This window comes from Aquarana catesbeiana, linkage group LG02 (genome assembly GCF_042186555.1).
Source record: "Aquarana catesbeiana isolate 2022-GZ linkage group LG02, ASM4218655v1, whole genome shotgun sequence".
NCBI classification, from domain to species: Eukaryota; Metazoa; Chordata; class Amphibia; order Anura; family Ranidae; genus Aquarana; species Aquarana catesbeiana.
In genome coordinates this window covers 45,477,033-45,503,317 of record NC_133325.1, presented here as the reverse complement: position 1 = coordinate 45,503,317, position 26,285 = coordinate 45,477,033, and the positions used below count along the sequence as shown (strand labels likewise).

The following is a 26,285-nucleotide window of genomic DNA, read 5'->3' as shown; positions in this document are numbered from 1 at the left end:
GACTTAGTAAAGTGATGCAGGGACTGGTTCACCCAGATCAGTCCGGATTTATCCCTACTAGGTCTACGGCAATAAATTTAAGGAGACTTTTTTCTAAATATGCATTTACCATCTGATAACACTGGGAAACGAGCCATCCTGTCGCTCGATGCTGCTAAAGCTTTCAACAGCGTTGAGTGGACATACCTGTGGGAGGTCCTGGGGGCGTTTGGACTCGGCAACAGATTTATATGCTGGATCAAGCTACTTTATTCTGCCCCGAGGGCCTGCATGCAAATTAACGGTTCAGTTTCTGAATTTTTCCCATTGTTTAGGTGGACTCGCCAGGGGTGCCCCCTGTCCCCATTGCTGTTTGCCTTGGCCATCGAGCTATTGGCCGCAGCTATTAGGTAATCTGAGGCTATAAGTGGCTTTAATAGGGGAGCCCGGTGTGAGAAAATATCATTATACGCGGATGACGCGTTACTGTTTCTTGGGGGGCAACAGACAACTCCCTAATTCTCCCTTATGTCACTTATACAAACTTTTGGCTCATTCTCAGGATTTGTTATCAATTGGGACAAATCAATCATATTCCCTTTAGATGACCTCAGCCTGTCTGTACCAAGAGAATTACATTAAAATTGTATCCTCCTTTAAATATTTAGGAATACTGGTACATCCTAGGGTGGAAGATTACCTAAAATATAATATTTTTGTTCATTTTTTTTTAACTATTAATGGTGGTAATGAGCAATTTTTGTGGAACTGTAACATTGGGGCGGACAAATCGGACACCTATCTGACACTTTTTTGGGGAACCAGTGACATTATTTCAGTGATCAATGCTAAAAATATGCACTGTTACTGACGTTGGCTGGGAAGACACTGGCTGGGAAGGGGATTACAACAAGTGTAAAGAAGAGGCTCTGTCCTTAAGTGGTTAATGTCTAAACCGCTGGCAACAATAGTGAGTACACCCCTAAGTGAAAATGTCCAAATTGGGCCCAAAGTGTCAATATTTTGTGTGGCCGCCATTATTTTCCAGCACTGCCTTAACCCTCTTGGTAACAAAATAATGGCCACCGCCTACACCCATAACTGGCCTTCACAGTAAGGAGCACATGGAGGGCATATACATACAAGAAAAAGACAATTCCATAGCTCAACTCACCAACCAGTCTGCTGACCAACCAAATTAACCTGTCTAACCGTATGTTAAAAGCAGGGGTTTAGTTAGCACACATTTGCAAACGCATGTGAAAGCTGCAAGGCCTCGTCAAGGCACCCTGTATTACTTGCAGTCCTAACACTACAAATTTAAGGGGGCTAGGGCGGGGCTAGGGCGGCCTCCTGGCTCACCTGTCTTACACCTATCCATTCAATGCATGTGCTTCCACTGTGGAGACACTTATAAATTTGTAGTGTTAGGACTGCAAGTAATACAGGGTGCCTTGACGAGGCCTTGCAGCTTTCACATGCGTTTGCAAATGTGTGCTAACTAAACCCCTGCTTTTAACATACGGTTAGACAGGTTAATTTGGTTGGTCAGCAGACTGGTTGGTGAGTTGAGCTATGGAATTGTCTTTTTCTTGTATGTACTTAACCCTCTTGGGCATGGAGTTCACCAGAGCTTCACAGGTTGCCACTGGAGTCCTCTTCCACTCCATCATGACAACATCACGGAGCTGGTGGATGTTAGAGACCTTGCGCTCCTCCACCTTCCGTTGGAGGATGCCTCACAGATGCTCAATGGAGTTTAGGTCTGGAGACATGCTTGACCAGTCCATCACCTTTACTCTCAGCTTCTTTAGCAAGGCAGTGGTCATCTTGGAGGTGTGTTTGGGGTCATTATCATGTTGGAATACTGCCCTGTGGCCCAGTCTTCGAAGGGAGGGGATCATGCTCTGCTTCAGTATGTCACAGTACATGTTGGCATTCATGGTTCCCTCAATGAACTGTAGCTCCCCAGTGCCGGCAGCACTCATGCAGCCCCAGACCATGACACTCCCACCACCATGCTTGACTGTAGGCAACAATCCAATCTGTAGGCCTTAGTCTGCTTGTCTTCAGCAAACTGTTTGTGGGCTTTCTTGTGCATCATCTTTAGAAGAGGCTTCCTTCTGGAACGACAGCCATGCAGACCAATTTGATGCAGCGTGCGGCGTATGGTCTGAGCTCTGACAGGTTGACCCCCCCACCCCTTCAACCTCTGCAGCAATGCTGGCAGCACTCATACGTCTATTTCCCAAAGACAACCTCTGGATATGACGCTGAGCACATGCACTCAACTTCTTTGGTCGACCATGGCGAGGCCTGTTCTGAGTGGAACCTGTCCTGTTATACCGCTGTATGGTCTTGGCCACTGTGCTGCAGCACAGTTTCAAGGTTTTGGCAATCTTCTTATAGCCTAGGCCATCTTTATGTAGAGCAACAATTCTTTTTCTTTCTCGAACATCACGGGACACAGAGCCACAGTAATTACTGATGGGTTATATAGGTATCACTGGTGATTGGACACTGGCACACCCTATCAGGAAGTTCAACCCCCTATATAATCCCTCCCCCTTGCAGGGATACCTCAGTTTTTACGCCAGTGTCTTAGGTGATGGACGTGCAAAGATGTCCTGTGCTGAGCTCCAAAGGGAATATCCTAAGATCCTATACTGGGGCAAGCCAGGCGAACCGGATCCATTCAAAGTGTCTTTTCATGGCCGAATTGAATGGTACCCGGGCCTCGTGTCCGAAGAAACGAGGTTTTACCCGTAATGCTTCTCTTTTTAGAGAGCTGGACCCCGCAGATCAGAAAATGGCTTTAAACTTCCTAATTTCTGGCGAGGTGCTTTACGGTCCCAGAACTGTTGGATCCCCCTACTGATGGGGGCCCCAGTCTCTGACGGTTTTTTCAAACGGAGCCCACCGTGAGAGGTGAAGATTGGGTCTGTGTAAACAGCACCCTGCGGCTGGATAAGGTAAGAGGAGATTCCACAGAATTTTTGAGTTCTAGTGGCTTTTCTCCTTTAAGGTAAATGCATGCTATGCCTATTGTGACCACCGGGGGCTGCCAAGAGCACAAACCTACACATGCTGAATGTCTGTCTCAGGTGTTGTAATCGCTGTGTATGTCCCAGCGTATCAAGCAGGCTGCAAGCAGGTAAGGTGGATGGGGGGATTTCTCATGTTTGAATGTTCCCCCCCAGGCTAGAGAGGGGCCACAGGGGTCTAGAAAGTGGTTATACCACCCGGGCTCTGTGGCCTAATGGCCACCATCTCTGAAGATAGCCGTTCAGGCAAATCTTGTTACCAGTCTCCCTCCTTCCCCCCCCCCATCCCCAGCCTTTTCTCCAGAGCATGACAGGAGAGTCGGCAGTGCGGGAAGCGCTCGTTTTTTTCAAAACTCGAGGGGGGGGGGGGGGCGGTAGAGGAGGGGGCGGGATGTCAGCACAGAGTGTTTAGACTCCCACTCAGGCCAGCTGCAGGCTATTAAAGGCACTCTGTACAGGTGCACTCAGCCTTCTGAGAGACACAGAGCTGACGGTCGCATGTAAGGTGGGACACAGGCATTCTCCTAGGCAGCATTTACTGAAGTAACACCAGACTGAGCATTGGGTAGCAAGGCTTTTAGCCAGACTACATCGCTCAGCGGACAGTGTTCATTTGTATACCTCACACCTTGTTGCTTTGCACTATGGGTAGAAGAGGTTCAAGCACCCCAGGAACCAGAGACACTAGGGGATCTCGTTCAGGTTCTGAGGGCCCCCTGTCGGCAGCATCCTTCCCCCCTAAAGATGGGCCAGGGACGGCTAGCCAGGGAGAGCCATCGGGGTCAGGGGCTACACCTGCTTCTGGCACTTCAGCCCCTGTATATATTACACAAGAGGTTTTTTCCTCAACCATTAATGGTCTAGAGGAAAGATTAATGGCCGTGATTACGTCTTCACTCAGTGGAAGAAAACGCACTAGGCTTTCCTCTGTTCCCCAAGACCCTCAGACAGAGGAGCTCTGGGATAAAGGAGATGAATCCCTTTCAGAGGATCGGGATGGGATGGATGATTCCTCTTCGGAGGATTCAGGTGGAGAGGGACCCTCTGCGACTTCCCAAGAGGAGAAAGTCTTAGTGCAGATCCTCACTGGATTGGTCCGCTCCACATTTAAGTTGCCCATACCTGAAACTGCTAAAGAATCCTCTTCTGCTTTGGGGTCACTGAAACCTTTCCAAGCAGCACATGCTTTTCCTGTTCATACTTTACTTGAAAAGCTTATTTATTCTGAGTGGGATCACCCAGACAAACGTTTTTTTCCGCCGAGAAAGTTTTCAACACTTTATCCGATGGAAGAAAAGTTTATTTAAGTGTGGGGAATTCCGGCTATTGATGCCGCCATTTCCTCAATAAATAATAGCCTGACTTGTCCTGTAGACAATGCTCAGATGCTCAGGGATCCTGTAGATAAAAGGATGGAATCCCTATTGAAGGATGTTTTCTCCTTAGCAGGATCAGTGGCCCAACCTGCAATAGCAGCGATTGGAGTCTGTCAATACTTAAGAGACCATGTTAAGCAGGTCATCAAAGTATTACCTGAACAGCAGGCCCAGGGGTTTGCTAACCTTCCAGCGGCCTTATGCTTTGTGGTTGACGCCATTAGAGATTCTATCGTGCAAACCTCCCGTCTTTCACTGGGGTTGGTGCATATACGTAGAATCCTATGGTTGAAAAATTGGTCAGCCGAAGCACCATGTAAGAAGCTACTGGCTGGGTTTCCATTTCGTGGTGCAAGGTTGTTTGGAGAGGACTTGGATAACTATATCAAGAGAATCTCTTGGGGGAAAAGCACTCTCTTACCTGTCAAGAAGAAGAGTAAGCGTCCCTCTTTCAAACGGACTCTTTCCCCAGCGCCGGGGGCTTCAGCCTCCAGGCAGTCTCGACGGCCGCCTCCATCGGGGTCCAGAGACAAGAGTCAACCCCAGGGACAAAAGAAGTCCTGTTGAAAGAAGCCTACTAGGCAAAACACTAAGACCTCTGCATGAGGGGGCGCCCCCGCTCACTCGAGTGGGGGGAAGACTGCGACAATTCTCAGAGCTCTGGCAGGAGGACTTCCAGGACAGATGGGTAGTCTCCACGGTAACCTTAGGGTACAAGCTGGAGTTTCAGGAATTCCCTTCTCCTCGGTTCCTCAGATCAAATGTTCCCAGAGACCCAGAGAAGAAGCAGTCGCTCCTTCTAGCGTTAGAGCGACTTTTGTCGCAGGAGGTCATTATGATAGTTCCCGCAAAGGACCAGGGATTGGGCTTCTATTCCAACCTTTTTACGGTCCAAAAGCCAAATGGGGATGTCAGGCCCATTTTGGACTTAAGGGATCTGAACCGATTCCTAAGGATTCAATCCTTCCGCATGGAATCAATTCGAACAGTAGTTCCCACCCTGCAGGGAGGAGAATTTCTGGCATCAATAGACATCAGAGATGCATATCTGCATGTGCCCATTTTTCCTGCTCATCAGAAGTTTCTGCGCTTCGAGGTAGGAGGGCGCCATTTCCAGTTTATGGCTCTGCCCTTTGGGATAGCCACTGCACCTCGAGTGTTCACAAAGATCTTGGCTCCTCCTCTGGCCAGATTAAGGGCTCAGGGTATAGCTGTCATAGCATACCTAGACGACCTGCTCTTGATAGACCGGTCGGTAGCCTCTTTGAATGGAAACTTGAGGACCACGGTCAGGTATCTAGAACACCTGGGTTGGATCCTCAACTTAGAAAAGTCTTTCCTAAAACCAGTAAGAAGACTGGAATATTTAGGTCTGATTATACATACAAGCCAGGAGAAAATATTTCTACCCCAGGCAAAGATCACTGCTTTGAGAGAGCTGATTCTGACAGTAAGGACCAAGAAGGGTCCCTCAGTCCGCCTTTGTATGAGGCTACTAGGGAAGATGGTGTCTTCATTCGAAGCAGTTCCCTATGCTCAGTTTCACTCAAGAATGCTGCAACACAGTATTCTGTCGACCTGGAACAAGAAGGTTCAGGCATTAGACTTTCCGATGCACCTGTCGCATGCGGTGCGTCAGAGCCTCAATTGGTGGCTCATACCCGAAAACCTGCAGAAGGGGAAATCCTTTCTACCGGTTACCTGGACGGTGGTAACAACAGATGCCAGTCTGTCAGGTTGGGGAGCAGTTCTGGAACAGGCTGCGGTCCAAGGAGTATGGTCCAAGACAGAGAGGACCTTACCCATCAACATTCTGGAGATCCGGGCGATACATCTAGCTCTAAAAGCCTGGACTATCAGGCTACAGGGTTGTCCGGTCAGGATCCAGTCCGACAATGCCACAGCAGTGGCTTATGTCAATCATCAGGGAGGCACCCGGAGCCGAGCTGCTCAAAAAGAGGTGAACCAGATCTTAGTCTGGGCAGAGATGCATGTGCCATGCATATCGGCAGTTTTCATCCCGGGAATAGAGAATTGGCAGGCGGACTATCTAAGTCGCCAGCAGTTACTTCCAGGGGAATGGTCTCTGCATCCCGACGTCTTTTGGGCCATATGCCAAAGATGGGGGGTTCCAGATGTAGATCTCTTTGCATCCCGATTCAACAAAAAGATAGACAGATTTGTGGCAAGGACAAAAGATCCTCTTGCATGCGGGACGGATGCGTTGGTGATTCCGTGGCATCGGTTCTCACTGATTTACGCATTCCCGCCTATTCTGCTACTACCACGACTCCTTCGCAGGATCAGGCAGGAAAGGAAGTCGGTACTTCTGGTGGCCCCCGCTTGGCCCAGAAGGACTTGGTATGCAGAAATAGTAAGGATGACGGTAGGTTCCCCGTGGACACTACCGGAACGCCCAGACCTGTTATCTCAAGGTCCAGTGTTCCATCCTGCCTTACAAACGCTAAATTTGACGGTTTGGCTATTGAGACCCACGTTCTGAAGAGTCGTGGGCTCTCAGGTCCTGTCATATCTACCTTGATTAATGCAAGGAAGCCAGCTTCCAGGATGATTTATCATAGAGTCTGGAAAGCTTATATAACCTGGTGTGAATCCAGAGGTTGGCATCCCAGGAAATATGTCATAGGTAGAATCCTTGATTTTCTACAGATGGGATTAGAGATGAAGCTGGCCTTGAGTACCATCAAGGGCCAGGTCTCTGCTTTATCAGTATTATTTCAGCGGCCACTTGCTTCGCATTCTTTGGTCCGAAACTTTATGCAGGGGGTGATGCGTCTTAATCCTCCGGTTAAAGCGCCCCTAAACCCCTGGGACTTGAATTTGGTCCTGGCTGTGTTACAGAAACGGCCTTTTGAACCAATAAGTCAGATTCCTTTGGTCTTGTTGACAAGGAAATTAATTTTTCTGGTGGCCATCTCTTCTGCTAGAAGAGTATCAGAATTAGCAGCTCTTTCCTGTAAGGAGCCTTATTTGATTATACACAAGGATAGAGTGGTACTGCGCCCTCATCCTAGTTTTTTACCGAAGGTGGTTTCTGATTTTCATTTAAACCAAGACATTGTTCTACCTTCCTTTTTTCCAGATCCCTGTTCTCCGGAAGAGAGATCTCTACATTCGTTGGATGTAGTAAGAGCAGTTAAGGCCTATCTAGGGGCAACTACTCAGATCCGCAAGACGGATGTTTTGTTTGTGCTGCCAGAGGGTCCCAATAGAGGACAGGCAGCGTCAAAAGCTACCATTTCTTTTTTTTTAAATTGTTTATTTATTAAGTATATTCAAGTATACATAAACAGAGTATTCATTCTCTTAGAAAAGACATTGATAGCAGCATATTTTCAATGAGGTAAAACATTTTTTGGTAGCTTATTATATATCAAGAAGAAATAACACTAGGTGTCAAATGATTTTCAGACAATACATACACATCATGGTAGAAATAAGAAGGTCAGTTAGTGAAATAAAGCAATGGCATGGTTTGTGGTCCTGCTACAGTCAATCAATATAGGAAACTGTCTTTATATCTCATTGACTCTGGACTACCTGGGGGTTCTCTATGTTGTATTCAGAGGAATCCCAGTGTCCCCATATAGCCTCGAATTTGGGAAGGGAGTCGTCAATTATAGCTGTGATACGTTCCATCCTGCGAATGTCTGTAATTACTGACAAAAATTGTGCAAAGGTAGGGGGGGTGTTAACTAACCAACATTGGGGTATAACCCGTTTGGCCGCTAATAAAATGAAGGCCATCAGTTTCCTAAGTGTTTTTGGCATCTTGGGGAGGGGCAAGCCTAGCAAGAGATGTATAGGTTGATAGGGTATAGGGAAGTTTAGAATTTTCCCCAGCAGGGCATGGATCTGTGACCAGTATGGCATTATCAAGGGACATTCCCAAAATATATGGAAGTGGGTGCCCAGAGATGAGCCACATCTCCAGCATTGACCAGATGTAGTCAGTTTCTGTCTTAAAAGAAACTCCGGGGTCCTATACCAGAACATCAGTATTTTATAGGATGTTTCTTTCTGAGTCACACATCTGGATGTCTTAGATGCATTTTCCCATATATTCTTCCAATCGCTTATTTGAATAGATCTGTTTAAAATATGGGACCATTTGCGCATATATGTGTGAGTCTGTTCTGTGATAGGAGAGGCAGCATGCAGAATTTTGTAAATGGTGGATATTAGATGAGGCTCATGAGGGCCTCTGGAGCACACCACTTCAAATTCAGTAGGGATAGTTAGGGTCAGTTGTGGTATTCTGGTGGAGAGAAAATGTTGGATTTGTAGAAAGGAGTAAAAGAGTTTTTTTGGGATTTTATATTTAGATTGTAGATCAGTAAAAGTGAGGAGTTTACGGGTGACTGGGTTAACCAGGTGGCGTAGTTGGAAAATACCAGCTTTCGTCCATGGCAACATGGCATCATAAGAGAGACTATCAGGGATTTCCGGATTAAAGGTAATATTTGTTAAAGGAGAGCATGGGGATGAAAGTTTATATTTACCAGAGCAACTTTTCCATATTGAGAGGGTAAACAGCATCGGATTTAAGCTGATTTTACGTAACTGAGAGATGAATTTATCCGAAGATAGCCATAGCATATAGCATGGATGTGCGGGAACCGTGATGCCCATTTCTATCTCAGACCATCTGTTAGGGGCGTATCTGGATGTCCAAGAGGTTATTGTTCTTAGATGGGAGGCATAATAATATTTGATTATGTCGGGTGCCCCCAAACCTCCACCGGCTCGGGATGCAAAGAGTACCGAGCTAGCTATCCTATGAGATTTATGATTCCAAATAAAATTTAGGAAATTTCGTTGGATTAGCTTTAATTGGGACATTGGAACCTTGACTGGGAGGGTCTCAAAGAGATAGAGGAGCCTAGGGAGCACCGACATTTTGAGGACATTTATCCTTCCAAGAAGGGATAAGGGGAGGTTCGTCCATGACTTTAATAATTTGTTGATTTCTGTAAACATAGGAGGAAAATTGGCCTGAAAAAGAGTGGAGTAGGAGGAGGTCAGATAAACCCCAAGATATTTCAAGGAGTGGGTGCACCAACGATATTTGAAATTTTCCTGTAAAGTTGAGAGCATATCTGTGGAAAGGTTAATAGGGAGGGCTTCAGTTTTGGTCGGGTTTATTTTAAAACCTGAAATGCTGCCAAATTGATGTAGAATTGCATGAAGAGAGGGGAGTGATATATGGGGGTGGGTCAAGGTTAATAGAATGTCGTCAGCAAATAGGGACAGTTTGTATTCCTGATGTCTCAGCGCCACTCCCCCTATGTCAGGGTGGGAACGAATAGCTTCGGCCAGAGGTTCCAGGCTTAAAATAAAAAGTAAGGGGGATAGAGGGCATCCCTGACGAGTGCCATTACTTAGGGAGAATAGCGGAGAGACATGGGAAGACAACTGTACCTGGGATGTGGGCGTGGAGTAAAGCGCTTTTAAAGCGTGTATAAAGGGACCTGAAACTCCGTATCTAGTCAAAATGGCGAACATAAAAGACCAGTTTAGGCGATCAAACGCCTTCTGAGCATCTAAACTGAGGACTATCGCAGGTTTCTTAGTTTTAGTCAGTAGATCAATAAGATCGATAGTTCTTCTAGTGTTGTCTCCTGCGTGTCTAGTGGGAACAAAACCGACCTGGTCCCTATGTATAAGTGAGGGAAGAAGTAGGGACAGTCTGTTAGCTAAAATTTTTGTGAAAATCTTATAATCAGAGTTCAGGAGGGCAATGGGGCGATAGTTGTCTGGTAGTGATAGGTCCTTATCCGGTTTCGGAATAACTGTAATAAAGGCATGAAGGAATTGGGAGTGCGGAACTTTCCCCGACATCAGGGAGGTAAATAAACTTATCATATGGGGTATTAAAACTGGTAGGAAGCCTTTAAAATATGAATAAGGAAGCCCGTCGGGCCCTGGGGACTTGTGGGTCGGAAGCTGTTTAATAACCGCTGTAATTTCTTCAGCAGAGATGGGAGCATTGAGCCCTGAGCGTTTCTCAGGAGAGAGTGTAGGAAGATTTAGAGTTTTGATGAAGTCATCAAACTTTTCTTGAGTGAATGTAAAATTTTGGTCTGATGCTAGGCAGTTATAAAGTTTTTGGTAGTAATCACCAAAGACTTTGGACATGTGTTGGGGGCAATATGTAGGTTCACCGTTGGGTTGTAATAGGAAATCAGGGATTGAGGCTGCGGGTCTAGGTTTTAATTTGTTGACTAGCATTCTATGGGGTCTATTAGCGAATTCGTAAAACTTTTGTTTGGACCATAACAAAGATTTAGCAAGTGAATTCAGAGCAAGAGATTTAATGCGGTTACGTAACGATACCACTGATCTAAGGCGTTCCACCGTAGGGGAGCTGACAAGGGATTCCTCTGCTTTGGATAAGTCATGTAAGAGCGATGATCTTTGGAGAGCTCGGTCCTTCTTAAGACGGGAGCTTGAGGAGATGCACTCTGCCCTGAAAAAGGCCTTATGAGCCTCCCATAGGGTGGATGCCTCAGAAACCGAACCCTCGTTAAGTTCAAAAAATTCTGTCAGTTTTCTCTGGAGATGAATATGAATATCAGGTATTTTAAGAAGGGTCTCGTTAAGACGCCAGTAGCATGACCTAGATGTAGGTTTGGTTAGGAGGAGATCAAGAGTTATGGGGGCATGATCTGACCATGTGATTGTATTTATTTCCGAATGGACTACATATGACAGTAAGGGTGCTGAGACAAAGAAGTGATCTAGTCTTGTATATAGCTTGTGTGGGGGAGAATAGAATGTAAATTGTTTGGCTGTAGGATGTTTTATCCTCCAAGTATCGAAGAGGTTGTGAGCTCTGATAAGTTTTCTAAAGGCTGTAGCCATCTTTTGAACTTGGGGAGGTGGAGTGTGTGTAAAAAGGGCAAGTCTATCTTTAGTCGGAGACATGCATAAATTGAAATCCCCCCCAATGACCATGAATGGTTGAGAGAAGGATTGCAATTTTTCAAAAAACATCTCAAGAAAACCAATCTGTCCTGTGTTAGGAGCATAAACATTGGCAAGGGTAAATGAAACATTTTCATGATCACAGCTCAGGAGAACAAAACGGCCTTGAGGGTCTAAGTATGTCGACCTGACACGGATATTAGAGTTACGTTTCAATAATATGGCTACTCCAGCCCTTCCAGAAGGGTCTGATGCTATATAAGCGGTAGGAAAATGCTTGGAGGCAAATTTAAAAGATCCCCCTGCTTTAAAATGTGTCTCCTGAACCATGATCACTTCTGCTCTGGATGCCTTAAACTCTTTCAACGCCAACCAACGTTTGCGGATGGAACCTAGACCTTTGACATTACATGACAGTATACTTACAGCCATAGCTCAGGTATATGAGTAAAGCAAATATTAAATTTAGAAGAAAGGGAAGGAACGTGTACCATGATGTATAGAACATAAGCTACCATTTCTAAATGGATTAGACAGTTGATCATTCAAGCTTACGGTTTGAAACAGAAGATTCCTCCGTTTCAGATCAGGGCACATTCCACAGGGGCTATTGGTGCTTCTTGGGCAGTGCATCACCGGGCCTCTATGGCTCAAATCTGCAAGGCCGCAACCTGGTCTTCAGTTCATACATTCACCAGATTCTATCAGGTGGATGTGAGAAGGCATGAGGATATCGCCTTTGGGCGTAGTGTGCTGCAGGCAGCAGTACAGGGTCCTCAGGTCTGATTGCACCCTACTTGGTCGTGGTTCCCCCCCCCTCAGGTAGCATTGCTCTGGGACATCCCATCAGTAATTACTGTGGCTCTGTGTCCCGTGATGTTCGAGAAAGAAAATAGGATTTTTTAAAACAGCTTACCTGTAAAATCCTTTTCTTTCGAAGGACATCACGGGACACAGAGGTCCCACCCCTCTTCTAATACACTATATTGCTTGGCTACAAAACTGAGGTATCCCTGCAAGGGGGAGGGATTATATAGGGGGTTGAACTTCCTGATAGGGTGTGCCAGTGTCCAATCACCAGTGATACCTATATAACCCATCAGTAATTACTGTGGCTCTGTGTCCCGTGATGTCCTTCGAAAGAAAAGGATTTTACAGGTAAGCTGTTTTAAAAAAATCCTATTTTTTCAGATTCTCAAAGAGTTCTTTGCCATGAAGTGCCATGTTGAACTTCCAGTGACCAGTATGAGAGAGTGAGAGCGATAACACCAAATGTAACACACCTGCTCCCCATTCACACCTGAGACCTTGTAACACTAACGAGTCACATGACACCGTGGAGGGAAAATGGCTAATTGGGCCCAGTTTGGACATTTTCACTTAGGGGTGTACTCACTTTTGTTGCCAGCAGTTTAGACATTAATATTTGTATGTTAAGTTATTTTGAGGGGACAGCAAATTTACACTGTTATACAAGCTGTACACTCACTAATTTACATTGTAGCAAAGTGTCATTTCTTTAGTGTTGTCACATGAAAAGATATAATAAAATATTTACAAAAATGTGAGGGGTGTACTCACTTTTGTGAGATACTATGTGTTTGTAGCGCTAACCCTGTAGGAGCGGATGATTTTAACAGGTCCTTTCTCCAAACAATGCAGAGGCAGCCAGTCACATTGGGGTTGATTTACTGAAACTGGAGAGTGCAAAATCTGGTGCAGCTCTGCATGGTAGCCAATCAGCTTCTAACTTCAGTCTGTCCAACTAAGCTTTGACAAAAAAAAAAAAAAACTGGAAGCTGATTGGTTTCTATGCAGAGCTGCACCAGATTTTGCACTCTCCAGTTTTAGTAAATCAACCCCACAGCACCAGTACTCTGGCTCACTGAACAGTCTAATGCCCTGTACACACAATCAGATTTTCTGACGGAAAAAGTGCGATCGGATTGTGTTGTCGGAAATTCCGATCGTGTGTGGGCTCCATCGGACTTTTTCCGTCGGAATTTCCGACACACAAAGTTTGAGAGCAGGATATAAAATTTTCCGACAACAAAATCCAATTGGTTAAATTCCGATCGTGTGTACACAAACCCGATGCACAAAGTGCCACGCATGCTCAGAATAAATTAAGAGACGAAAGCTATTGGCTACTGCCCCGTTTATAGTCCCGACGTACGTGTTTTACGTCACCGCGTTCAGAACGATCGGATTTTCCGACAACTTTGTGCGACCGTGTGTATGCAAGACTAGTTTGAGCCAACATCCGTCGGAAAAAATCCATGGATTTTGTTTGTCGGAATGTCCGATTAATGACCGATAGTGTGTACGGGGCATAAGGGGTTTATTTTTTTAAATTTTATTGTAACAGGTGAGGGAAAGGGGCGGTATGGGATACTCCAGAAATACTGACTTGTAACAGGAGGACACACTTCAGCAACACAAGACCCCTGGCTGCTCTAGGCATCAGACTATTTATGTTCCACTCCAGCCACCTACTGGGCACACCTTCCCAGGGACTGGCTGCAGCATAATAAATATCCAAGCTGCCCATCTAAATCTTCCAGCCTTCTATGTTCTAGAAGCCTCTAGGAAGCAGGGGGAAGCAATCACACCTGCAGCCTGTGGGTCCTAGAACAGCCCAAAGAAATTGACAGCTGCTCCAATGATTACAAAGGAGCCAAAAAGAACTAAATTTACCGAGCATCCAAGCAGCCTATCTAGGAGGGTGCTACATGTGATAAACGGCCCCTATCCTGGTCCTTTTGAAGCCGGGATACATACTGCGTGCCTGCTTCTTCTCGGCTGCACTAAGGTTCAAGTCGTCGTGTTGGTCGGTGCTCCCCTCTACTCCATGTCTTTCAAAGAATAAAGGATCATCTTCATTAAATTCTTCATCAGAGTCTTCCTCCACCACTCTTCCTCCCAGGAGTTTGACGGCGGCTAGCTGAGCAAATCTGGAAACAGAAAAAAAAACAGATGTTCATAAAACATTAGAGGTGGATATCAAAAAAAAAAAAAAAAACTAAACATTATATCTATTAATCCTTTCATTGATTTATCAGTAGCAGAAAATTCTGCAGCATTTTATGGATTGATCAGAACATTGCACACACTTTTAAGGGCTGACTGTTTATATCCAGTGTCTGAGCTGTAATAAAATGAGCGTACTATAAAATAATCCACCGGGGGGCCTCGTAACGCTCTATTACATGCGGTGAATCATACCTAGCAGTTTCACTCAGTGATTCACACTTCCTTATGACACTAAAGCTACAAACCTCTCCTGCACACATTGCCACATACTTCTGTATTACACACGTTTTCTCTCACCCTCTTTCTCATACCTATGCATTGCAAGCAATTCCTCATACATGTGATAAAATCCGCAATTCTTCATACCTCTCTATCACATACAGGAGTTCATTTACTAAAACTGGAGAGTGCAAAATCTGGGGCAACTGTGCATGGTAGCCAATCAGCTTCTAACTTCAGCTTGTTCAATTAACCACTTAAGGACCGGAAGGATTTGCCCCCCTTCCTGACCAGGCCATTTTTTGCGATACGTACACTGCGTCGCTTTAACTGACAATTGCGCGGTCGTGCGACGCTGTACCCAAACAAAATTGACATCCTTTTATTCCCACAAATAGAGCTTTCTTTTGGTGGTATTTGATCACCTCTGCGGTTTTTATTTTTTTGCGCTATAAACAAAAAAAAAAGCGACAATTTTGAAAAAAAAAAAGCAATATTTTTTTACTTTTTGCTCTAATAAATATCCAAAAAAAAAAAAAATGTAAAAAAAAACTAAACTTCTTCAGTTTAGGCTCATATGTATTCTTCTACATATTTTTGGTAAAAAAAAATTGCAACAAGTGTATATTGATTGGTTTATCCCCTACAAAATAGGGGATAGATTTATGGCATTTTTATTATTATTTTTTTTATTAGTAATGTCGGTGATCAGCGATTTGTAGCTGCGACATTGCGGCGGACAGATCGGACACTTTTGACACTTTTTTGGGACTAGTGATATTTATACAGCAATCAGAGCTAAAAATAGCCACTGAATACTGTATAAATGTCACTGGCAGGGAAGGGGTTAACACTAGGGGGGCGATCAAGGGGTTAAGTGTGTTCCCTAGGGAGGTGTTTCTAACTGTGGGGGAGGGGACTGACAGGGAGTAGAGAGAGATCGCTGTTCCTGATCACTAGAAACAGCAGATCTTTCTCTACTTCCCTGACATCATGGGGATCTGTCTGTTTACATTGACATCCCGCTTCTGGCTCTCTGAGGAGCGATCGTGGGTCACCAGCAGACATCGCGGCCGCTGGCCACGCGCATCGGCTCCAACGGTGCACACGCACCCCCTATAGTCCTTAAAGCGTCCGCCGTACACCTACATCGATACCCATCACACACAATGTCTCCTACCCATCACACACAATGTCTCATACCCATCACACACAATGTCTCATACCCATCACACACCGTGTCTCATACCCATAACACACAATGTCTCATACCCATCACACACAATGTCTCATACCCATCACACACAATGTCTCCTACCCATCACACACCGTGTCTCATACCCATCACACACCGTGTCTCATACCCATCACACACAGTGTCTCCTACCCATCACACACATTGTCTCATACCCATCACACACAATGTCTCATACCCATCACACACCGTGTCTCATACCCATCACACACATTGTCTCATACCCATCACACACAATGTCTCATACCCATCACACACCGTGTCTCATACCCATCACACACCGTGTCTCATACCCATCACACACAATGTCTCATACCCATCACACACCTTGTCTCATACCCATCACACACAATGTCTCATACCCATCACACACCGTGTCTCATACCCATCACACACAATGTCTCATACCCATCACACACAGTGTCTCCTACCCATCACACACCGTGTCTCCTACCCATCACACACCGTGTCTCATACCCATCACACACAGTGTCTCCTACCCATCACACACATTGTCTCATACCCATCACACACAATGTCTCATACCCATCACACACCGTGTCTCATACCCATCACACACAATGTCTCATACCCATCACACACAGTGTCTCATACCCATCACACACAGTGTCTCATACCCATCACACACAGTGTCTCATACCCATCACACACCGTGTCTCATACCCATCACACACCGTGTCTCATACCCATCACACACAATGTCTCATACCCATCACACACCGTGTCTCATACCCATCACACACAGTGTCTCCTACCCATCACACACATTGTCTCATACCCATCACACACAATGTCTCATACCCATCACACACCGTGTCTCATACCCATCACACACAATGTCTCATACCCATCACACACCGTGTCTCATACCCATCACACACATTGTCTCATACCCATCACACACAATGTCTCATACCCATCACACACCGTGTCTCATACCCATCACACACCGTGTCTCATACCCATCACACACAATGTCTCATACCCATCACACACCGTGTCTCATACCCATCACACACAATGTCTCATACCCATCACACACCGTGTCTCATACCCATCACACACAATGTCTCATACCCATCACACACAGTGTCTCCTACCCATCACACACCGTGTCTCCTACCCATCACACACCGTGTCTCATACCCATCACACACAGTGTCTCCTACCCATCACACACATTGTCTCATACCCATCACACACAATGTCTCATACCCATCACACACCGTGTCTCATACCCATCACACACAATGTCTCATACCCATCACACACAGTGTCTCATACCCATCACACACAGTGTCTCATACCCATCACACACAATGTCTCATACCCATCACACACCGTGTCTCATACCCATCACACACCATGTCTCATACCACTTTAAGGAATGAGGGATCACAGTTCTTCATACCTCTCTATTACACACAGTTCTTCATACCTCTCTATTACACACAGTGCTTCATACCTCTCTATGACAGCTTTAACATCTGTTTAGGGCTAACAAAAAAACTTCCAACTTATCCAATCAATGTTTAACCCCTTCCTGCCCACACTATAGCCGAAAAATGGCTACAGCGCGGGCTTAATTTGCCAGGAGGGCGTACATGGACATCCTTCGGACTCAGCTGATCACAGATCGTTGTAAAGGGCCAATCACAGTGACCCTTTACCACGTGATTAGCTGTGTCCAATGACAGCTGATCATGGAAGTAAACACAAGTCAGTTATCGGCTATCAGCATGAGGAGAGAAAAAGAGCCAATATACGGCTTGTGTTAAAGGGACATCGCCACTGATTATCCGAATTGATAATTATCAGTGCAGTCCCAACAGTGCCCACCAGTGCTGCTAATCAGTACCCATCAATGCCTCCTCATCATTGTCAGCTATCAGTGCTACCTATCAGTGCCACCTCATCAGTGCCGTCTCATGATTGTCACCTATCAGTGCTGCCTCATCAGTGCCACCTATCAGTGCCGCCTCATAATTGTCACCTATCAGTGCCGCCTCATCAGTGCCATCTATCAGTACAGCCTCATCATTGTCACCTATCAGTGCCACCTATCAGTGCCACCTCATCATTGTCACCTATCAGTGCCGCCTCATCATTGTCACCTATCAGTGCCGCCTCATCAGTGGCACCTATCAGTGCCACCTTTCAGTGCCGTCTCATCAGTGGCACCTATCAGTGCCACCTTTCAGTGCCGCCTCATCAGTGGCACCTATCAGTGCCACCTTTCAGTGCCGTCTCATCAGTGGCACCTATCAGTGCCACCTTTCAGTGCCGCCTCATCAGTGGCACCTATCAGTGCCGCCTCATCAGTGCCATATATCAGTGCTGCCTCATCATTGTTACCTATCAGTGCAACCTATCAGTGCTGCCTCATCATTGTCACCTATCAGTGCCGCTTCATCAGTGGCACCTATCAGTGCTGCCTCATCATTGTCACCTATCAGTGCTGCCTCATCAGTGCCATATATCAGTGCTGCCTCAGCATTGTCACCTATCAGTGCTGCCTCATCATTGTCACCTATCAGTGCCGCCTCATCAGTGCCATATATCAGTGCTGCCTCAGCATTGTCACCTATCAGTGCTGCCTCATCATTGTCACCTATCAGTGCTGCCTCATCAGTGCCACCTATCAGTGCCACCTCATCAGTGCCACCTATCAGTGCTGCCTCATCATTGTCACCTATCAGTGCCGCCTCATCAGTGCCACCTATCAGTGCTGCCTCATCATTGTCACCTATCAGTGCTGCCTCATCAGTGCCACCTATCAGTGCCACCTATCATTGCCACCTCATCATTGGTGCCTCATCAATGCTGCCTCATCAATGCCACCTATCAGTGCCGCCTCATCATTGTCACCTATCAGTGCTTCTTTATCAGTGTCACCTATCAGTGCCACCTCATCAGTGCCACCTATCAGTGCCGCCTCATCAGCGCACATCAGTGAAGGAGAAGAATTACCTGTTTACAAAATTTTATAACAAACTATGAAACATATTTTTTTTATTAAAGCTTTTGGTTTGTTTAGCAAAAATTTAAAAAACCCAATGGGGTTGCATGACCGCGCAATTGTCTTCAAAGTGTGACAGCGCTGAAAGCTGAAAATGGGCCTGGGCAGGAAGGGGATGAAAGTGCCCTGTAGGCAAAGTGGTAATGCAACCTCATAGAAATCTTATGAATGCATTGGATTATATTTGAACCTATACCTTTTTGATTTCTATACAATTATTTACAATTCTATTTCAATTCAACACATGATAGAATCAGATTACAGAATGTTTGGCCAGCCTTTTATCATAACCGCTATACACAGACCTTAAAAAGCGACATCCAAAATAATACCGCCACTATAAAATTAGCCCTTTAGGGAATGGACTCTTTAATTTGATTTGATTTGCTAATATTCTATAAGCCGACACCCACTCATATTACCGTTTAGCAACATCCTTTGGGGTCTCCCCGGCCTCATTGGTGATGTTGTAGTCAGCCCCCATCTCCAGGAGCCACTGCAGGCATTCAATTCGGCCCTGTCCTGCAGCTGGGAAGGAAAGAACACAGATTACAAATCTATACTGGGCTTTCTGTAGGTTCAAAGAAGACCTGAACCTTTCTCAAGTACATCTGGTTTAAAATCAGCAACATGGGCTTCCTCCAAAAACTCTACCCTAGTTTTCTCTCCAAACCCCCCAGAATTTACTTTAATGGAAAAAATGCCCTTCATTTTTATAATCCTGCAGATCCCCTCTAGTTAACATTTGTCTCCTAACAGTAGTAGAGTTTTGTATCACGTCAGTCATCCGTTAATGCAGAAAATTTGAAGTTTAACCGCTTCAGCCCCGGAAGATTTTACCCCCTTCCTGACCAGAGCATTTTTTGCGATTCGGCACTGTGTCGCTTTAACTGACAATTGCACGGTCATGCGACATTGCACCCAAACAAAATTGATGTCCTTTTTTTCCCCACAAATAGAGCTTTCTTTTGGTGATATTTGATCACCTCTGTGATTTTTATTTTTTGCGCTATAAACAAAAAAATAGCGACAATTTTGAAAAAAAAGCAATATTTTTAACTTTTTGCTATAATAAATATCCCCCAAAAATATTTAAAAAAACAAATTTTTTCCTCAGTTGAGGCCAATATGTATTCTTCTACATATTTTTGGTAAAAAAAAAAAAAAAATCGCAATAAGCGTATAATGATTGGTTTGCGCAAAAGTTATAGCATCTACAAAATAGGGGATATATTTATGGCATTTTTATTATTCTTTTTTTTTTTTTTTCTAGTAATGGCGGCGATCTGCGATTTTTATCGGGACTGCGACATTATGGCGGACACATCGGACACTTTTGACACATTTTTGGGACCATTGTCATTTATACAGCGATCAGTGCTATAAAAATGCACTGATTACTGTGTAAATGTCACTGGCAGGGAAGGGGTTAACACTAGGGGGAGATCAAGGGGTTAACTGTGTTCCCTCAGTGTGTTCTAACTGAAGGGGGGAGGGGACTGTGTAGGGGAGATGACAGATCGCTGTTCATACTATGTATGAACACACGATCTGTCTCTTCTCCCCTCAGAGAAACGCCGGGCACTTGCATCGGCTCCGGGGTCGAGCAGCGCGCCCCTAGTGGCCACAGGGCAAAGTGACGTTACATAACATCGTTTCGCCCAGCCGTGCCAAAACTGCGGCGGCTGGTCGGCAAGTGCTTAAGTGACCAGTAAGCAAGTGGTTATTAGAAAATGTCAAGTAATGAACTTGGGAGCTAAAAATATGAATACAAGTTACTAGCTAGAGGGGGAATCCAGGATGGAAAAAGATCTGCGGTCCTAGTAGATCACAAGCTCAGCAATAGCATGCAATGCCAAGCTGCAGCAAGCAAGGACAGCAGACTATTAGCACACATTAAAGTGATTGTAAACGATCACCATGTAAAGCAACTCATTCAGTTTAAAATAGAAATGAAAGGCAAAACCTTTTTGTATAGATATAAAAAACATTATAAATACCCTTTTTCCAAAGTGATCACATTCCCTCAGCTGCATAAGAGCTGGAGGGAGGAGAAGCAGCAGCAGCACACTGATCTTCCCAGTGAATGGCTGTGCAGAAGGGGTGTGTCAGGACAAGTCTGATCATTGGAGGAGAGCAGGCTGAGTTCCCAGCATAGCTAGAGAACTGACCACGATGTGTTCTCCTGCTTAGTGTGGTCAGTTTTTAATAGGAAAGCAGGAGGACTGGCAGGAACTCCAGGGATTTCACACAAAGGAAGCAATACAAAGAACAGGATACTGTCTCATACAAGTACATGGTACAGCAGCCACATATCAGGAATATGAAATGTTGGGGTAACAAACACTTTAAAAAGGGGATTTACTCTAAAACTATTATTCTACCACTTTACAAAACTCTGGTTCTGCCACATTTTGAATATGCCATCTATCTCTGGTCACCAGTCCTCAGGAAGGATGTGCTGGAACGAACGGGATTCCAGAGAAGGGCAACAAAGCTAATAAAGGGGGTTGGCGGACCTCAGTAGTGAGGAACACTACAAACAATGAACATATTCTCCCTGGTGAAGAGACGCATAGGCTCGGTTCACACTGGAAACCCTGCAAATTCAGTGTGGGTTCGACGGCGGTTTACACTCCCTTCCGCAGTTGGTGGTAAGGATGTAGCACTCCCTTCCGCAGTTGGTGGTAAGGATGGAGCACTCCCTTCCGCAGTTGGTGGTAAGGATGTAGCACTCCCTTCCGCAGTTGGTGGTAAGGATGTAGCACTCCCTTCCGCAGTTAGTGGTAAGGATGTAGCACTCCCTTCCGCAGTTGGTGGTAAGGGTGTAGCACTCCCTTCCGCAGTTGGTGGTAAGGATGTAGCACTCCCTTCCGCAGTTGGTGGTAAGGATGGAGCACTCCCTTCCGCAGTTGGTGGTAAGGATGTAGCACTCCCTTCCGCAGTTGGTGGTAAGGATGTAGCACTCCCTTCCGCAGTTGGTGGTAAGGATGTAGCACTCCCTTCCGCAGTTGGTGGTAAGGGTGTAGCACTCCCTTCCGCAGTTGGTGGGAAGGATGTAGCACTCCCTTCCGCAGTTGGTGGGAAGGATGTAGCACTCCCTTCCGCAGTTGGTGGTAAGGGTGTAGCACTCCCTTCCGCAGTTGGTGGGAAGGATGTAGCACTCCCTTCCGCAGTTGGTGGTAAGGATGTAGCAATCTCTTCGGCAGTTGGTGGTAAGGATGTAGCACTCCCTTCGGCAGTTGGTGGTAAGGATGTAGCACTCCCTTCGGCAGTTGGTGGTAAGGATGTAGCACTCCCTTCCGCAGTTGGTGGTAAAGATGTAGCACTCCCTTCGGCAGTTGGTGGTAAGGATGTAGCACTCCCTTCCGCAGTTGGTGGTAAAGATGTAGCACTCCCTTCGGCAGTTGGTGGTAAGGATGTAGCACTCCCTTCGGCAGTTGGTGGTAAAGATGTAGCACTCCCTTCGGCAGTTGGTGGTAAGGATGTAGCACTCCCGCAGTTGGTGGTAAGGATGTAGCACTCCCGCAGTTGGTGGTAAGCATGTAGCACTCCCTTCCGCAGTTGGTGGTAAGCATGTAGCACTCCCTTCCGCAGTTGGTGGTAAGCATGTAGCACTCCTTTCCGCAGTTGGTGGTGTCAGCAGAGAGTATTCATAAATCTAAAAAAAAAAATTTAGATATGTTTCTCAGCAAACACCATGTACAGGGATATGGAAAACAATAGTCACAGGCGCACAGATCGAAGTGGATGGACTGGTGTTGTTATTCAACCTTATCAGTGATGTATCTTTGTATGCCAAAGTGAACTCTCCTTCCTGAGATCAGACTTATTGCAAGAATAGTGGTCAGACAGGTTGAGAAACTTTCTACAATCACTATTTTATTCCTCATTAGCTGCAATCGTTGGCGTTTGTAATGTACCTCCCCCACAGGCCTATAGAAGAACTCCACATTAAAAGTTCTTCTGTTGTGTTCTTGCTCTAAGGTTCATCAGGTCAGCTGTGTTTATGTGTACAGACTAAATGTTACAATGTACCTTTTTGCAACATTTGTCCTTGGTTGACCTGCTAGGCTGGTGGATCTGAGAAGGAAGGGCTGAATGAATGAATGAATGAATGACTTGTATAGCGCTGCAAACGCGAACTGAATCACCTCAAGGCGCTTGGTCCATCCTGTGGTTCCAGCTTTTTAGAAGAGGTAGATCTTGAGTTTCCTCCTGAAGGCCTGATGGTTTTCTTCCATACGGGATGTTGGTCGGTAGAGTGTTCCATAGCCGGGGTCCTTGGACTGCGAATCTTCGTTCTCCCTTTGATTTGTAGCGGGATTTGGGAACGTGGAGTAGGTTTTGGTGGGTTGATCGAAGACTGCGATTAGGTACGTAGCGTTTTATTTTCTCGCATAGGTATTGAGGCGCGTTTCCATGTAGGCATTTGTGGGTGAGGCAGAGGGTCTTGAATGTGATCCGATCCTTTATGGTTAGCCAATGTAGGCTCCTCAGGGATGGGGAAATGGATTCCCAGGGTTTTTTTCCTGTTATCAGTCTTGCTGCGGTGTTTTGGATGAGTTGTAGGCGTGCAATCTGGTATTTAGGTAATCCAGCGTAGAGGGAGTTTTTGCGTAGTCGAGTCGGGAGTTAATGATGGTTCCAACTACTGCCGCTTTGTCCTCTTTTGTAATGAAGGGGATAAGTCGGCTGGTCAGGTTTCATGCTTTTTTTCAGAGGGTTACTGCACCCCACAAGTCATATAAGTAAGGGCTCAATATTGCCCTAGATAGGTATGATGGGAAACACTGAAAAAAAAAAACGTATCCATTACTCTGTCAGTCTGAAGCCCCTTCTAGGGAGTCCAGTCGGGGTTCCCTATAGGGTCTGGAACCAGTGGATTTATAGGGACCTATAGCTACCAGCTGGACTTGCTGCCTTTTGTGGATTACGGCCAAATCATGGACTCTCTAAGGGATTACCTACTACCTCCGTGGATTTACTGCCCAAATGGACTCTAGCCTTGTGAAGGATTACTTTCATGGGCTTTGCTGCTAATTCAGGTATGACTACCTCATGGGCATTTAGAGAGCTTTGTACAGGAATGTGTGTGAAGATGTTATTTGAGAAATGTTTCTTTGTCTCCCATTGTTCACCTAACATGCCCGGTCTGATAAAAAAAAATTAAAAAGCCAAAAGTCATTTGGATCAAAGACAGAAGTTTACCTGTGTAACTTTACATCATCAGACGTTGCTAAGAGACATTTTTCTATTAATATAAAATGTTGGCTGTGTAAATTAAAGTATGACATTTACCCTTGTGTAGTGGCGTGGCGCCCCGGGCATCTCGCTCATTGATGTTGATGATTCCGCTTTCTACCAGCTTTCGAAGTGTTACCAAGTCACCTTTGAAGGCAGCAACATGAGCAGGAAATGCCAAATCTAAAAAAAAAAAAAAAAAGAAAACAAAATAATAAAAAAAGGTTAAAATGAAGGTTGCTGTCTATAAAATTAAGTGTCATGGAAGTCTATAGAGTAAATGAAATGGGATTATTGTCCTCTGGACACATTGGGGGTCATTTACTAAAACTGGTGTGTAAAATCTGGTGCAGCTCTGCATAGAAACCAATCAGCTTCCAGGTTTTATTGCAAAATGTTAAATGAATAAGCTGAAGTTGGAAGCTGTTTGGCTACCATGCACAGCTGCACCAGATTCTGAGTGCACCAGTTTTGGTAAATTTCCCCCATTTTGTCTGTTTAATAATTCAAGTACAGTGGAACCTTGGTTTATGAATAACGTGGTTAAGGAGCGTTTTGAAAGACGAGCAACTTTTTTTTTTTTTAATTCTGACTCAGAATTCCAGCTAATGGGCGGTGCACTACCGCATTTGGCCAGAGGTGCGGGGGGCGCTTGGGACACTCGGAACGGTCCGGAGCCGTTCGGAAAAACTCAGAATGACTCGGTAATACTCGAAAACACTCAGAAATACTCCGTTCCCGAGTGTTTCCAAGCCTTTCCTAAGCTTTCCGAGTTCAGCCCAGCTGTCCCCGAGTATTTCCGGGGCTCTCCGGCACCCCCCACCTCTGGCCACATGCGGTATTGCATGCAATAGAAGTCAATGCGGAACTAATTATCTTAGTTTCCATTGACTTCTATGGGGAAACTCGCTTTGATATGCGAGTGCTTTGGATTACAAGCATTTTCCTGGAACGGATTATGCTCGTAATCCAAGGTTCCACTGTATAGGGAAAAATTGTTTAACTATATATATTTCAATGCTCCATCATCGCGTAATGGATTTGTGGTCCAGCGAGTCTTTGCATTAAAAAAATAAAATAAAAAATAAATATGATATATTTATTATATATCTCTTCTGTACTCTGGAGTGATGAGGCCAAGATAAATGTTTTTGGAACTGATGGCTTCAAAACTGCATGGCGTTGCAAAGGTGAGGAGTAGAAATAAAAATGCATGGTGCCTACAGTGAACCATGGTGGTGGCCGTGTCCTTCTGTGGGGCTGCATGAGTGCTGCTGGTGTCGGGGAGCTGCACATCATTGATGGTCTCATGAATTCACAGATGTTCTGCCCTATATTGAAAGAGAAGATGCTGCCATCACTCCGTGCCCTCGGTTGTCGGGCACTTTTCCAACATGACAATGATACAAAACACACATCTAAAGGCCACTGTTGCATTTCTGAAGAACGGGTGAAAGTGATTAAGTGGCCAAGTAGGTCTCCTGATCTGAACCTAATCGTACACCTATGGGGGAAGTCTGAAGAGACAAGTTGAGCTTCACTCTCCATCCAGCATCCAGGCTCTAAAAGAGGTCGTTCTTGAAGAATGGAAAAAGATGTTGCAATATGTCGCCAACTTGTTCATTCCATGCCTAGAAGACTTGGTGCTGTCCTTACAAACCATGGAGGTCATACAAAATAGTAGATGTAGTAGTTTTTGTTGTGGGGTGTATTCATTTTTGCATCGACTAATTTGAGTAAAACTGAAGATTTTGTAACCTAAGTTATAATATTAACCATACTTTCATGTAATGAGCTAAACAAATGTTCTATAAAACTCAGTTTTGTCAACATTTTGGAAACTGTTTTTGTGTTCATTGAGATATTGATTAAAATCTTAATTTTCAAAAGGGGTGAACTCATTTATGCTGAGCACTGTGTATATTTATCCAGATGCATAAATTCATTTGTGGTGTACGGACCTCTGAGCTGATGTAAATGAGGCCTAAAGTGTATTCCCATTTTTAAAAATGTAAAAAAAACTGCTGGGCACTGATACGTGGCACTGATGGGCACTGATACGCGGCACTGATAGGCATCCCTGGTGGCACTGGCAGTGGTAGGCATTGAAGTGGGCACTGATTGGCAGCTGCCTGGGCACAGATTGG

At 45.2% G+C, this 26,285-nt stretch overlaps 1 protein-coding gene across 2 annotated transcripts in view; it reads right to left on the bottom strand.

Moving 5' to 3' along the window:
• The window catches only part of ANKRD42 (ankyrin repeat domain 42), an 84,137-nt gene that overhangs the window by 16,079 nt on the left and 41,773 nt on the right, over window positions 1–26,285 (bottom strand). For both annotated transcript variants that reach the window (XM_073612829.1, XM_073612830.1), the window contains exons 7-9: window positions 24,196–24,321; window positions 19,317–19,422; window positions 14,129–14,301 (exon numbers count right to left, since the gene is read on the bottom strand). In XM_073612829.1, the coding sequence (XP_073468930.1) occupies window positions 14,129–14,301; window positions 19,317–19,422; window positions 24,196–24,321 (405 nt within the window). The remainder of the gene's footprint in view (window positions 1–14,128; window positions 14,302–19,316; window positions 19,423–24,195; window positions 24,322–26,285) is intronic.